The 14,312-nt window shown below is 42.6% G+C and overlaps 1 protein-coding gene across 1 annotated transcript; it reads right to left on the reverse strand.

Annotated features, from left to right (window-relative positions):
- Window positions 1–3,762: 3,762 nt before the first annotated feature.
- Window positions 3,763–11,190, reverse strand: LOC125916071 (zinc finger protein 273-like; the record flags this gene model as incomplete). Its single annotated transcript, XM_049622244.1, has 2 exons — window positions 3,763–6,357; window positions 11,047–11,190. Coding segments are annotated over 2 exons (342 nt in total), but the record flags the coding sequence as incomplete, so codon positions are not given.
- Between the last annotated feature and the right edge of the window lie 3,122 nt (window positions 11,191–14,312).

Below are 14,312 nucleotides of genomic sequence, written 5' to 3' on the forward strand. Positions count from 1 at the left end.
CCTGGGTGGCTCAGTCAGTTAAGTGACCAACTTCGGCTCAGGTCATGATCTCATGGTTCATGGGTTTGAGCCCCGTGTTGGGCTCTGTGCGGAACGCTTGCTCAAAGCCTGGAGCCTGCTTCAGATTCTGTGTCTCCTTTTCTCTCTGCCCCTCCTCCGCTTATGCTCTGTCTCACTCTCTCTCTCAAAAATAAATAAATGTTAAACAAAAAAAAAATTTTTTTTTAAAGAAATACATGTACTAGAGTATGTGCCTCGAAAATTTACTAAGGCAGAGACAACATTGAGATGAGACAAATTACAAAATGAATACAAACACCACACTGCAGGCAAAGGTCAATCACGTAAGAGGGATTAAAAAATATTAGAAAAACAAAAGTAAATTTTCAGTCCTTGCTATATGGTATACAAAAATCAAAATGTTCTCACAGCATTAACATATTTAATATTCTTGAGGTAAATCACCACATTACTTCAGGTAAAAACAATGGGCCCATGGTGTTTACGTATCCAATACTAATTCACCCAGAAAGTAAATGTGAAAGCCAAAACTTGAACCTGGGCCTGCAAGCTCAGAGCACAGGTCCTTGAGCACTAGACACCGCTGCCCACCCCAGGAAGTAAGCAAAAGGGCATAATAAATCCCATCAACCTGCAGAGAAATGCTTCAGGAAAACTACGGGAATTGAGTCATGTCACTAATATTGTTACTGACTCCTCCCTCCTGGATAACAGCATCTGAATCATCACTCCCTGAAAGTGTTGATTTAGAGAGTGACCAGGAGTGGTGCTATCCTGAGCAAGATGTCCTCTGGAAGAGTATGGATCTTTGTACAATGTGGAAGAAGGGGTAAGGATAGGGTTCTCTGAAGAGACTTGGGTGTCCAGGAGCTCAACAATAATACGCTAATAAAGGAACAGTATGCTCCATTCAGATCAATGAACAATCTGAGAAAAGGTAGAAGAACAGAGCCTATGCTTGCAAATTTATGAGAATACAATTGTGCTGGGACAGTACAAATCTTTACCTTACAAAAAGACATGAACTGATTTATCAAGTGGCACAATACTGACCCATTCTTTAGGAAATGCACTATGGGTGTGGCAGCGGTGGGGCAGGGAAGAATGAAGAGATTAGAAAGGCAGTAGGTATGATACAGTGGGAGGAATATAGGTTTACCTTCCAACATTTGCCTTAAAATTTATCAAACCGAATATCCTTGGCTTTCTGTTTATAAGCATATACTCAAAAGAGTTCTACATACATATTACATCAGACATATACAAAAAATGTTCTCAACAGTTATCAAAAGCAAAATTCTTAGGGCGCCTGGGTGGCTCAGTCAGTTGAGCATCTGACTCTTGGTTTAGGCTCAAGTCATGATCTCATGGTTCATGGAAATGAGCCCTATGTGGGGCTCTGTATTGACAGCATGGAGCCTGCTTGGGATTCTCTCTCCCAGAGAGAGAGGTTCTCTGCCCCTCCCCACTGTGTGTGCGCGCTCTCTCTCTCCCCAAATAAATAAACATTAAAAAAAATAAAAGCTAAATTCTGGACATGGCCATCAAGGAGAGAATGGATGAATTCATTCCAGGTACACATGCAGATGCAAAGAAAGTCTGTCAAGAATTCAGCAATGGAGGGTGACACATGGCAAGATGATGAATCCCTGGTAGGGAAGACAAAGGGTTTGTTAGGAGGAAACAAATTTAGCAGCAGATTTTTGTCAAGTTCTGAACTTGGGGGGATGTGGTTAGATTAGCTAAAAAAATAAAAATAAGGGGCGCCTGGGTGGCTCGTTCGGTTAAGCGTCCGACTTCGGCTCAGGTCATGATCTCATGGTCTGTGAGTTCGAGCCCCGGGTCGGGCTCTGTGCTGACATCTCGGAGCCTGGAGCCTATTTCCAATTCTGTGTCTCCCCTCTCTCTCTGACCCTCCCCCGTTCATGCTCTGTCTCTCTCTGTCTCAAAAATAAATAAATGTTAAAAAAAAATTTTTTTAAATAAAAATTGAAAAAAAATATATATATATACCAACCAAATTATTTACATATTTTATAAATAGAAATTTACCAATTTTGGCATGTTAGCCTTTTTGAGGCTAAGTATCCTTGTTTGTTATGTAAAAATAAGAGTGCTTCTTTTGCACTCCCCTCTAGTTATCTGAAATCATATATTTGGATCTCTTCACACAACTGCTGGCATAAAGAGACACGAGGTAAAGGATGCTCTTACTATAGGTATTGGTGGATATATAGTTATTATGAATCAGTGGAAATTATGTATACTTAGCCAAAATTAATAAATTCTGATTTCATTAACAATTATCACAGCCTAGGCAACCTCAAGGGGAAAATAATGACTCACAGTGTGGAATGGATTCTACCAAAGGGTAATGTTAGTACCAGGTGACTCTACAGAAACAACTTGTGGCAGTGCCACGCAGGAGGCAGATGTGCAGAGAGGTGGTTAGCAATGTAAGCAGTTGACTGTAGCCAGGGAACTGCAAAGTACTGACAGGTGAGAGTCAACGAGGACCAGGTGAACTTTTTGTGGAATGCAGTTTAAAAGATGAAGATCAAAACAGCCTTCAGGTATTAAGCGAAGAATGTAGTTTCCAGAACGTGAAAAATCTGGTGGAAAATTCCAGGAGTTATAGAAGCAATAGTGGTGAGGATGTACATGGAGTGGAAGAGGTTGGCTAAATTCCCAGTAAGATAAAATGAGACATTCAAACATTAGTTTAGTATACCAAGATGTACATGATAAATCTAGAGAGGGAAATCAATTATCAGAGTAAAGCATTTGGGGGTGACTGGGTGGCTCAGTTGGTTAGGTGACTGACTTTAGCTCAGATCATGATCTCACTGTTCATGGGTTTGAGCCCCGCATCGGGCTCTGTGCTGACAGCTCAGAGCCTGGGGCCTGCTTCAGATTCTGTGTCTCCCTCCCTCTCTGCCCCTCCTCTCTCTTTCTCCCTCTCAAAAATAAACAAACACTAAAAAAATTTAAAAAATAAAGCATTTGTACCAAAATAGAAGAAGTCAGTAAAATTCAAATAAAATCCAAGAAGTTGTATGTATGCATGTATTTATTTATTTTGAGAGAGCAAGAACACAAGTGGGGTAGGGGCAGAGAGAGGGAGAGAGAGAATCCCAAACAGGCTCAATGCCTGGTGTGAAGCCCGATGTGGGGCTCAATCTCATGACTGTTAAATCAATCATGACCTGAGCCAAAATCAAGAGTCTGATGCTTAACCAACTGAGCCACACAGGTGCCTCCAAGAAGTTGTATTTAGAAAACTTAAATATACTATTAAAAAAAAAAAAAAAAAAAGCAAGGTATCCTATATAACAAATTGTGGCAAATCAATTTAATGGTTTCTGGGATGAACACAGTAACTTAATAAAAAAATATTTTCTCAAGATATCCAATAGTCCCACTTTAGAAATCCCATCAATTTGAGAAAAGGGTACTTTAGTAACAGGTAAACCAGGTGAAAGAGAAATAAAGGGACTAAGATAAATTTTTCACAAAATTAGGAGTTTGAATAGATTTTGGGGAAACTGCTGCTGAGCCATAACTCTCAACATTCAAGAAGCAAATCTTATAAAACACATTTAAAAATATTTATTACTTGATCCAGCAGCCCACAAATCACAGATATAAAACAGAATTCTGAATGTCATCAAAAACATATAATCAATGATTAAATTTTTGAAGTTCATTTTTTAAAAATGTTTATTTATTATTGAGAGAGAGAGAGACAGACAGACAGACAGAGTACAGGCGGGTGAGGAGGCAGAGAGAGAGGGAGACAGAATCTGAAGCAGGCTCCAGGCTCTGAGCTGTTAGCACAAAGCCCAACAAGGGGCTGGAACTCATGAACCGCGAGATCATGACCTGGGCCAAAGTCAGACATTCAACTGACTGAGCCACCCAGGCACCCCTAAAGTTCATTTTTAATATGTACATGGAAACATAGATAATGAAAACTGCTGTGGTTTAAATATAACAAATTAGAAGTTAAATGGAGGCATAATATTGTACACCTAAAACTAATACAACACTATGTTAACTACACTAGAATTAAAAAAAAAAAATGGAGGCATCATTTAACTTCAGAAGTTCCCTCAAGATAGATCACAATCAGGGACGCCTGGGTGGCTCAGTCAGTTAAGCGTCTGGCTCTTGATTATGGCTCAGGTCATGATCTCATAGTTTCATGAGTTTGAGCCCCGTGTCGGGCTCTGCGCTTACTCTGCGGAAGCTGCTTGGGATTCTCTCTCTCTCTGCCCCTCCTCTGCTCATGCTCCCTCTCTCTCAAAATAAATAAACTTAAAAAAAAAATCATTATTTGTTTGAAGGAGAGTAAACAATGGTGCATGCCAGGGGAAAAATGTGACATGAACCACAGTTTGGCCAAAGCCTCATAGACACACAGTTGTGACAGTTTCCTTTGGATAAGTTCATACACCTTTGATTGCTGGCTCAAAGGGAATGATCATTAGATATTTGATCAATATCACCAGAGACAGGGTGACACCCCACCAACAGCAGAAAGATAACTATTATCACTGATCAGTCGGGCTACCCTGACACTTTCCACGTCAGCATCCCTAGGACTTGCTGACCACTCCACTCAGTGGCGTAAATGGGCACTTCCTGTAAGTAGCAGGACAGCACTGTAATACATTAATCAAAGCGTTCTTCAAAAATTTTGTTACCCACTAAGCCCCCTCCATAGGTAAGTCCACCAGAGGTTGCCCATCATCTAAAAGTGGGTTATCAGAGCAGATAAAGAAGCTATTTCAGACCCTAGGAAAACAAGTTTCACGGGCAAAATTGCACTTATGAAAATTGTACTTAGGAAAAGACAAAATCTTGAAGAGCCAAGTTTCATCTGCATCCCTAGCCTAGGCAGAGCGCTGGAAGGACAACAAGGCAAGATAACAGAAGTAACGGAGTTAGATTTTATAGGGTCTTTGAGAAGACTAAGGCACGCTCCCCACATAGGACTGGGTTTCAAAGAGACGATCTCTCTGTCCCCTGTCTTTATGGTACTGATGACCAACAATCTGAGAAGAGCCACCCCACTGCCTGATTATACTCTTGATGTGTGGCAACAGCAGGTCTGACAAAATGGCTATGAGGCCTTGAGGCAGTCCCACGAAGCCTTGGGGCCCAAATGCAATGGAGGAGCACTCAGTGTTTTTCTATCTCGTAAACAGTTCTCCCAAACACAGGAACTGAGGACGAAACCTGGACAGGTCCTGGGGCCAGGACTACAGAGGAACTGATGGATCAGTCGGAATCAGATGGAATCAAGTATGGGAGGAGAGACCACGGGAACGAGGGCCCCCGTGACACAGCCCTCCTCATCCCTCTCAAAGCCTAGGGCCCAAAAAGGTCACAGCAACCAGATAATAGAGTGTTGTAGGTCATGATAAAGACTCTGCCTCTGTCTCTGCATCAGCTAGGACACCGTCAGAGGGTTGGAGGATACTCCAACTGTACGACAGAGTAATGGGGGCGATTTCCTTTGCGTGCTCACAAGTACTTCTCTTTTCCCAGACCTCTCCTTGTTGGGGAGGGTTTCTCAGACAATATTTGACGAAGCAGCTTCATCTCTGACTGCCTCAGCTGTTACCAGCGTTCACAGCTTTGACACAGATGTGGAAAACCCACTTGGTTTTCTCACTATTTTCATCTTGCCCTCCAGACCCCTGGGCTCTGTCCCTGGCTCCAAAACAGAGATAATATTCAGGTCAGAGAGATTCCTGCTTATAAGAAATGAAAGTTATGTGCTGGGGCTTTTCCAGAATATAATCCCAGCTCTTAGTTCATCTGAAGACGGAAGATGTTACAGATGGGTCTACACTAATTTCATCCACTGACTGCCTTCTTCTGCTTAAGGAACATTTTACATATATAGCCATCTAGCTCTCTTCTGAGAATTACTGGATCAAAAGCATGGGAGGAAAACCAGGGAATCCAGTATTTTAAAATTTTGCTGTACGGTTTGGGGATTACTCAGGTGGTGGAAGCAATACTAATCTAGGGAGGAGTGGGCAGATAATCTGAAGAAAGGAGGAGATGAAAGTCCAGATGCCACTTCATAAAGCTTTCATTTCAGAGTCAAAACAGCTTTGATCACAGTCAGGCAGGGCAGAGGATCCCAAGAAACTCACTAGGGCAGATCCCAACATCTGGACGCACTTTATCCACACCCAGGGAGACCAGGTTCCTGTAGTTCTCCAGCATCACGTCCCGGTACAAGGCCCTCTGAGCGGGGTCCAGGCACTCCCACTCCTCCTGAGAGAACTCTATGGCCACATCCCTGAAGGTCAACAGCACCTGTAACGAGAAACACATTTGACTAAGAGACCATGAGGAGAGTTGTTATCTTCACGCAAATTATAAGAGGGAGATGTAAGGATTGATTTGGTGGTGGTGAGTTTTTTGACAAATCAGTAGAAGATATTTTTGAGCCAGTCATATAGCCCTAATTTTGTGTTATTATACTTCTCAAAGAGAGGACACACATCCACAAAGTCACTGTGCATTCTGCAATTTTGTGAACAAAATGCACAAATTAAAAAGTTTATCACAAGGTGGACTACACAGAAGTGTTAGATAGTATATTTTACACATTAATGATTTCTCTGATGAGCTACGCTATGAGTAGTGTCTTTAGAGACTACAAAATTCAGAGACTTTTAAGAAAGTCTGAGATCTAAGAATGTGAGGATGATTATAAGAACAGAGACAAAAAGTTTTTGAACATTTATAACGTTCTACATATTATTCAAATGGGTATTATTTTGGGTAATAACATTAAAATTTTTTTTTAATGTTTATTTATTTCTGAGAGACAGAGTGCAAGTTGGGGAAGGGCAGAGAGAGAGAGAGAGAGAGAGAGACACAGAATCCGAAGCAGGCTCCAGGTTCCGAGCTGTCAGCACAAAGCCTGATCCGTGTCTTGAACTCACAAACCATGAGATTAGGACTTGAGCCAAAGTCAGACGTTTAACTGACTGAGCCACCCAGGCACCCCTTAATTTGGGTAATAACATTAGAGAAATATCTGTTCCTGCCTTATAGAGGAGGCAACTGTCACAGAGACTCTAAGAAATTTGCCTTGGGTCAAATAGCTAAGAAATGGCAGAGCTGGAACCAAAACCAGGTGTTCGGAATTTAGACTTGAACCTAGAGTCCACAGTTAAGTAACAGAAGCAGCATTAAAATTACACTGAGGGGTGCCTGGGTGGCTCAGTCCGTTAAGCGTCCAACTTCAGCTCAGGTCATGATCTCACAGTTCATGGGTTGGAGCCCCCACATTGGGCTCTGTGCTGACAGTGCAGAGCCTGCTTCAGATCCTCTGTCTCTCTCTCTCTCTCTCTGCCCCTCCCCTGCCCACATACTCTCTCTCTCTCTCTCTCAAAAATAAACATTTAAAAAAAAATTTTTTTTAACGTTTTTATTTATTTTTGAGACAGGGAGAGACAGAGCATGAACAGGGAGGGTCAGAGAGAGGGAGACACAGAATCTGAAACAGGCTCCAGGCTCTGAGCTGTCAGCACAGAGCCCAATGCGGGGCTCGAACTCACGGACCGCGAGATCATGACCTGAGCCGAAGTCAGCCGCTCAACCGACTGAGCCACCCAGGCGCCCCAACAATAAACATTTTTTTAAAAAGTACATTGCTAGCAGGTTTTCTAAGTGAGAAAGCATGAAGAATTCAAAGCTGAAAACATGGACCTGCATATAATGTCATTATATGTGCACACACATAGTACATTACTATTCTTACCACTATTAATTTACTAATGAGTTAGTGCAGAAAAAAACTTAAGGCCATGAAAAGTAGGTAAGAACAATTATCAAAAGCTAAAATAAATATAAAAGTTATTTATGGGGGCTCCTGACTGGCTCAGTCAGTTAAGCATCTGACTCTTGATCTCGGCTCAGGTCATGATCTCAGTTTCATGGGTTCAAGCCCCATGTCAGGGTCTGCATTGGCAACTCAAAGCCTGCTTGGGATTCCCTCTCTTCACCCCTCCCTGTTCATGCTCTCTCTCTCTCTCAAAAATAAACATTTTTAAAAAGTTATTTATGAAACAATGTGTCTTTAATACACACAGTTTGTTTTTTTTTTAATGTTTTTTAACGTTTATTTTTGAGAGAGAGAGAGAGAGAGAGAGAGAGAGAGTTAGAGCAGGGGAGGGGGAGAGCGAGAGGGAGACACAGATTCTGAAGCAGGCTCCAGGCTCTAAGCTATCAGCACAGAGCCCAACATGAGGCTCAGACTCATGAACCATGAGGATCATGACCTGAGCCGAAGTTGGATACTTAACCGACTGAACCACCCAGGCGCCCCTCACATCATAGGTTTCTGCTTGCATACATGCACACACACTTAAACACACTTTCATTAAAAGCAGTTGTCTCAGACACATTTGGGGGATGAATTTTTTTAATCTATCATTTTTTTTACTCATCTGTATTTCAGTATTTTGGGTAAAATAACATTCAGAAATTGTACTTAATTTTAATGAGGTTGTTGTTAACATTATTCTTGTATTAACCTAGTCATAAAAAAATAGAAAACTTTACCTTTTCCACTAAATACATATATATGTAAATATCAAAATTTTGTCCATTTAAATATAAGCCAAGCATAGTATATCCAATAATAAAACAATGATTGAAGATTATAAAATGCATTAATGTTCTACATCAATTTAATAGATTAAGATAGAAAAATGTTTTGAAAGCATTAGATCTTTGAAGATATTATTGGATAATTAAGTCATGCTGAATAAAAAATCAGAAGTGTCATTAAGCAAGAAAATTCTAGTAAACATCATGATCAGCAGTAAACAACAGAAGCATTTCCACTAAAACTGAGGCTGACACAAGGGACATTATGGTTCCTGCCATTCACCACTGCACACAGTGCCTGTTCATTGGGAACCATGTGGGATCCATGCATCCTCATTCAGAGAATGCTTTTTTTTTTTTTTTAATGTTTATTTATTTTTGAGAGAGAGAAAGAGAGTGCAAGCAGGGAAGGGGCAGAGAGAGAGGGAGACACAGAATCCGAAGCAGGCTCCAGGCTCCGAGCTGTCAGCACAGAGCCCGACGTGGGGCTCGAACCCATGAACCGTGAGATCATGACCTGAGCCGAAGTCAGACGCCCAACCAACCGAGCCACCCAGGCGCCCCTAGAGAATGCTTTAATGAGGATCTAAAAAGAACAAGCTGTCTCTATGTATACTGGCACGAAAACAACTCCACGATCTGTGTACGGAATAAAATAGCACAATATAACATTCACTGAATAATTTTAACTAAAATCAATCAACTAATGCTGCTAAATGCATTTTTATAAGACTTGCACTTAATCTTGCACAGAACTAACAAAAGTCAGCGAGTGATGATGGAGGGCGTGACAGGGAAGTAGATGTTTTACTTCTTAGTCCAGAACGTGCAACACTGTTTGGAGTTTCACCTGAAAACAAAGATATATAGCATGTGATGTTTAAAACAAATTGGTGTTTAGTAACAACTGGTGGGGCCAGAATTTGCCTCCAGGCACTCTGACGACAAAGACCAAGTTTTTTGCTTCACTGGAATTGCTGAAACATTTTTACGTCAAACACCTGCGCAAAAGCCCCAGGGTGAACAAGGTCTTCCCGGGATGGATATGCTTTGAGTGATCTTAAAGAACTTACCGTTAAAACAAATTACACAATAAAACACCCTTTATCATTGTTATGTTTCAGAACTTTCCATTCCAATCCAAATCATTACTATCTCAGAGCCAGAAACACGCCCATTCACTTGGTTAGTTTCAAACGCCTTGTAAAAGCAGGGACAACAGGTTTCCCCTCTTCAGTCTTCTTTTCCAGCTGTTCCTGCAGGTTAACTGGGCGCACAAATGTGCAGTTCTTATTAATTTTTTTTTTAACGTTTTATTTATTTTTGAGACAGAGAGAGACAGAGCATGAACGGGGGAGGGGCAGAGAGAGAGGGAGACACAGAATCGGAAGCAGGCTCCAGGCTCTGAGCCGTCAGCCCAGAGCCCGACGCGGGGCTCGAACTCACGGACCGCGAGATCGTGACCTGAGCTGAAGTCGACTGAGCCACCCAGGCGCCCCTGCAGTTCTTAAAACTGTCCACAAGGACCTGCCGGCGCGTTCCTATGCAACCCCTAAGACAATCCCCTCTGCCAACCTCACTGACACCAAAGGCCCACTCCCGGCTTCTGATCCAAACCTAAGCATGAAACCTTCCTCCCAGATGATCCCCAGCACGGCCTCTTCACAAATTCCACGTCTCCGGGTCTCCATGCGGGAGGAATGGAATCTAAGTGACGATGAGAGGTACTGAGACAAGGTCTGGGGGAGTTCCTGCACACGTGTGAGGCAAGTCCCTCGAGAGAAAATTACCAATTTCAGTTAAGAGACACAGCAGAAACAACCAAGAATGTGACTGTTACCTGGGAACGATTCATTTCGACCTCCTCTTTCTTTCCTGTTCCTCGGGGCTTCTTTCTCGGATAAGAATCAGTCTTGAGAAGTGAACCCTGAGTGCTGAAAATAGGCTGTTTCATGCTTAGAATGAACAAACCGTCTTCCGGTGACACAACCACACACAGAGGTAGAACCTCAACACGGGAAGGGACAGGGCTCTGCCGCCCCAGGAGGAGCCCGAGGAGGGGCTCGTGAACGCAGAGGCGAGCAAAGGAGCGGGTTCTTCCCCTTTTCTGCAGAACTCGTTGGCCTGCTGAGTGGCCCACGCGCTCTGCTGCTGCAGTGGGACCTGGGCTGGACTGACACTCCCCTCCAAGCCACAGACCCGGCCCTGACCAAACACCGCGCAGAAAAGAGCCCCTCCCCTCCCCCAACCCATTCTTGGACCAGGGACGGAGGAACAGGACAGTGAAGCACGTGAAGCGGCGGAGGGGCTGTAAGCGGAGCCGGACGCCGGGACGCGGGGCTACCGGGCCTCGGAACGTCTCACAGCCACGCCGGGACTCACCGTGAGCGGGAGGGCGAGAACGGTAGTTGTAGCCACCAGAGAACCTCGGAGTGGAGGACAGCAGGCTGTGCTGCCTCGAAACACGGGTGTGAGACTGGGTATCCCAAATTCACTCACCGGAGAGTTTCTGCCCGTCAGCTCGATTCACTTCCGGGTCTGAAGGAAACTGCGCACGGCGGCCTGGAGAAGTGGTTTAGGGGGCGGGGCCTGGGCGGGGCCGCGTCCAGCGAAGGGCGGGACGTGGAGCGTAGGGACTGGGCAGGAAGCGCGCGGTGGGGGCGGGCCAGTGTGGGGGCGGAGCCTCGACTCTACTGGCCCTGCTCCGCCCCTGGCAGTTTATGGGTCTGTTAGTCCCTCTGCCCCGGCTGTGCTTGTTTCTCTGCTTTTTGATCGCTGTGGAACAGAGCTGCTTCCTGCGTGTTCTAAATTAACGTTTCTAACAATTTAAGGTAAGAGAGTAGTTATAAGGCCAATTATATTATAAGCTGAGATGTTTTCCTCAAGTTGAGGGTGACTAAATTCAAAAGCTCTTGGTGCCAGCTGGTGGAGATGTGCCTTGTGAGCGATGGACGCTGCAATGACATCTCAGGAAAGAACTAAGAAGTATCATCGGGAGCTGAGACCTGACAACGAGTAAGAAGGACCATCGTTTACATTTATTCTATTGCCACAGTTAGTTGAATTTACCAGTTTGCTTCTACAAATTAGTTAGAAAGGATTTGGATTTGATATAGGTCCTGAGTGTAATAATATGCTATATTGATGATATCATAAGAATATCAGAAACTTAAAAATAAGATAGGTAGAACTGATATAAATGCATTAATGGCACCAAAAAAGACTGGTTGTTAAATCTAGCAAAGATCTAGGGACTTGCCCAAATGGTGAAATTCTTGGGAATATTCTGGGCAGAAGCCATCCATGACGTTCCACAGGTGACTACAAAGAAACTAGTATCCTTACCTACCCCTAGAACTAAACAAGAAGCCTTATGTTTGAGTGGTCTATTTGGATTTTGGAGAATGCATATTCTACATCCAGGAATATTGCTAGTTCCTATCCATGAAACTATCTCAAAGAAGGCCATATTTAAATTAGGACCTAACAAAGACAAGTCATGCCTGATTTGCAAAAGTAGTGTCTCTCAATGTCTATCTTTGGACCCCTGTGATGCTTTAAGAAACGATTTTGGAAGGGACTGCAGTGCAGAGTAGTGCAGACTATAATTAAGGGTAAAAGCCTTTGAGTGCCACCTAGTGGCAGCCGCTAAGATATGGGACCAGAGGATGTTTGGATGCCTGGGCATTACATATACTATCTGAGATAAAGTTACTACCTTGCTACTAGGTGTTAACTGAGATGGCCATAAAGGACATAAAATAATATTGAAACACGAAATTATTATGCTGTTTCGGCCCATACTGGAGAAACACTCTGCTAAGGGATGAAGTGCCTATAAGTGTTCCATAATAAAAAGGAAACCATTTTCACAGGAGCGTGCTACAGGGGGAGTGCAAGTAGGCAGCCATCATATCCACGGCCGGTAGCCTCTTTTCTCCTAAGAACAACTTTAGCAACACCTAGCAACACCCGAATTACTGCCAGAGCCTACTGACACTTGTTTTTCTGGATGGAAAGCTATTAAACAGAATAGGAGAAAACTATGGGCTTCTGATGACCAGTAGGCATCTTACGGTGGATCTGATTTCCCCTGGAAAACTGCCCCACCCTGAACCTAGGAAGGCAGTGGGAAACCCAATGACATACTCAAACTAAATTTTGTCTAGGTGTAACTACTATGCATTTAACTCTAGTTTGGGGGACTCCACATTTTCGGATACAAAACATGTATCACCCTCACATACATATACATACGTTGGTGAGCCTTTATTAGTATTACATTGGGTTTGCAGATTATTAGCATTAAGAATTGATATATTCATGCTGTGAATGAAGATGCTCCCACTGACGAAGATGCTCTTTATTCAAGTCTTTCTCATATCCCAGCACTCTGAGGCTAACTCTCCTTGAAATTTGTCCCATGCAGATAATCCAAGATATTCTCTGCATCTCAAGATCCTTAATTTAATCGCATCTGCAAAGTCTCATTTGCTTTGTAAGGGAACATAGTCAAAGGTTCCAGGAATTAGAATGCAGAGATCTTTGGGGGGGGGCATTATTCTTTATACTATAGGTTCTAAGCTTCTCTATTACATTAATTAATAACATGGAAAAATATATAATATATATAATATATATAATATTAATATATAATATATAATATATATTATTATATAATATTATATATAATATATAATATATATTATTATATAATAATATATATATATGGTTCTTTAAAGAATTGAGCACAGTATTTCTTTCAATGCCTGCTGCTCCTACTAAATTACAGCTCTTATATGGGCAGAGACTCTCACTGTTCACATTCTCACAGTTATGTGATAGCTTATTGGAACTTAAAACTCTGAGATGGATGACTGAATAAGTGACTATAATTGTGAGGAGAAAACATAAAATTATATCTGTCAAACAAGATTGAGGGATTTTATTCTTTTTATTTTTTAAGGTACACTTCACATCTTCACAGCATGGAGCCCAATGTGGAGGGCCTGAACTCATGACCCTGAGATCAAGACCTGAGCTGAGATCAAGAGTTGGATGCTTAACCCGCTGAGCCACCCAGATACTCCAAGATTGAGAGATTTTATATAACTTCTAGAGGTAAAGGAGACATAACAGAACCAGGATAAATGGGTGTGCCAACTATTGAAGGGGCTAACAGTTGAGAAGCATGAAGGCATTAGAGCAGAGGTGTTCAGGAACCAGCAACTGGAATTCTCCAAAATCACCATATAAATTGAATAGAGGAAGGAGATGATGTAATAGGATACTAAGGTGCTCACTAAGACAAGGACATATCAGGTGGCCCTGGTCTCAGGGGAGGACCTGGCAGAGAAGTTGGTCCTGTGAATGTGCGTCTGTATAGGGTGAATATGTGTCTGTATAGGATGAACATCATGGAGCTTCTGGAGAAGTTTGTAAAGTCACAAATGTGCAACATCCAGAGAGATAACAATTCTGCATGGAATAACTGTGATTTTCTTACCAACCATTCCAGAACAATATGCCAGATCCTTTTGCTTTTGGGATATTTTTTGCTGCCCCATTTGCCAGAAACATACATAGGAATTATGATACTTACAAGCATTTGTATGGTCCAGAATAGGGTAACCAAAGAGCCAACGCAC

Source organism: Panthera uncia, assembly GCF_023721935.1.
Source record: "Panthera uncia isolate 11264 chromosome E2 unlocalized genomic scaffold, Puncia_PCG_1.0 HiC_scaffold_19, whole genome shotgun sequence".
NCBI lineage: Eukaryota > Metazoa > Chordata > Mammalia > Carnivora > Felidae > Panthera > Panthera uncia.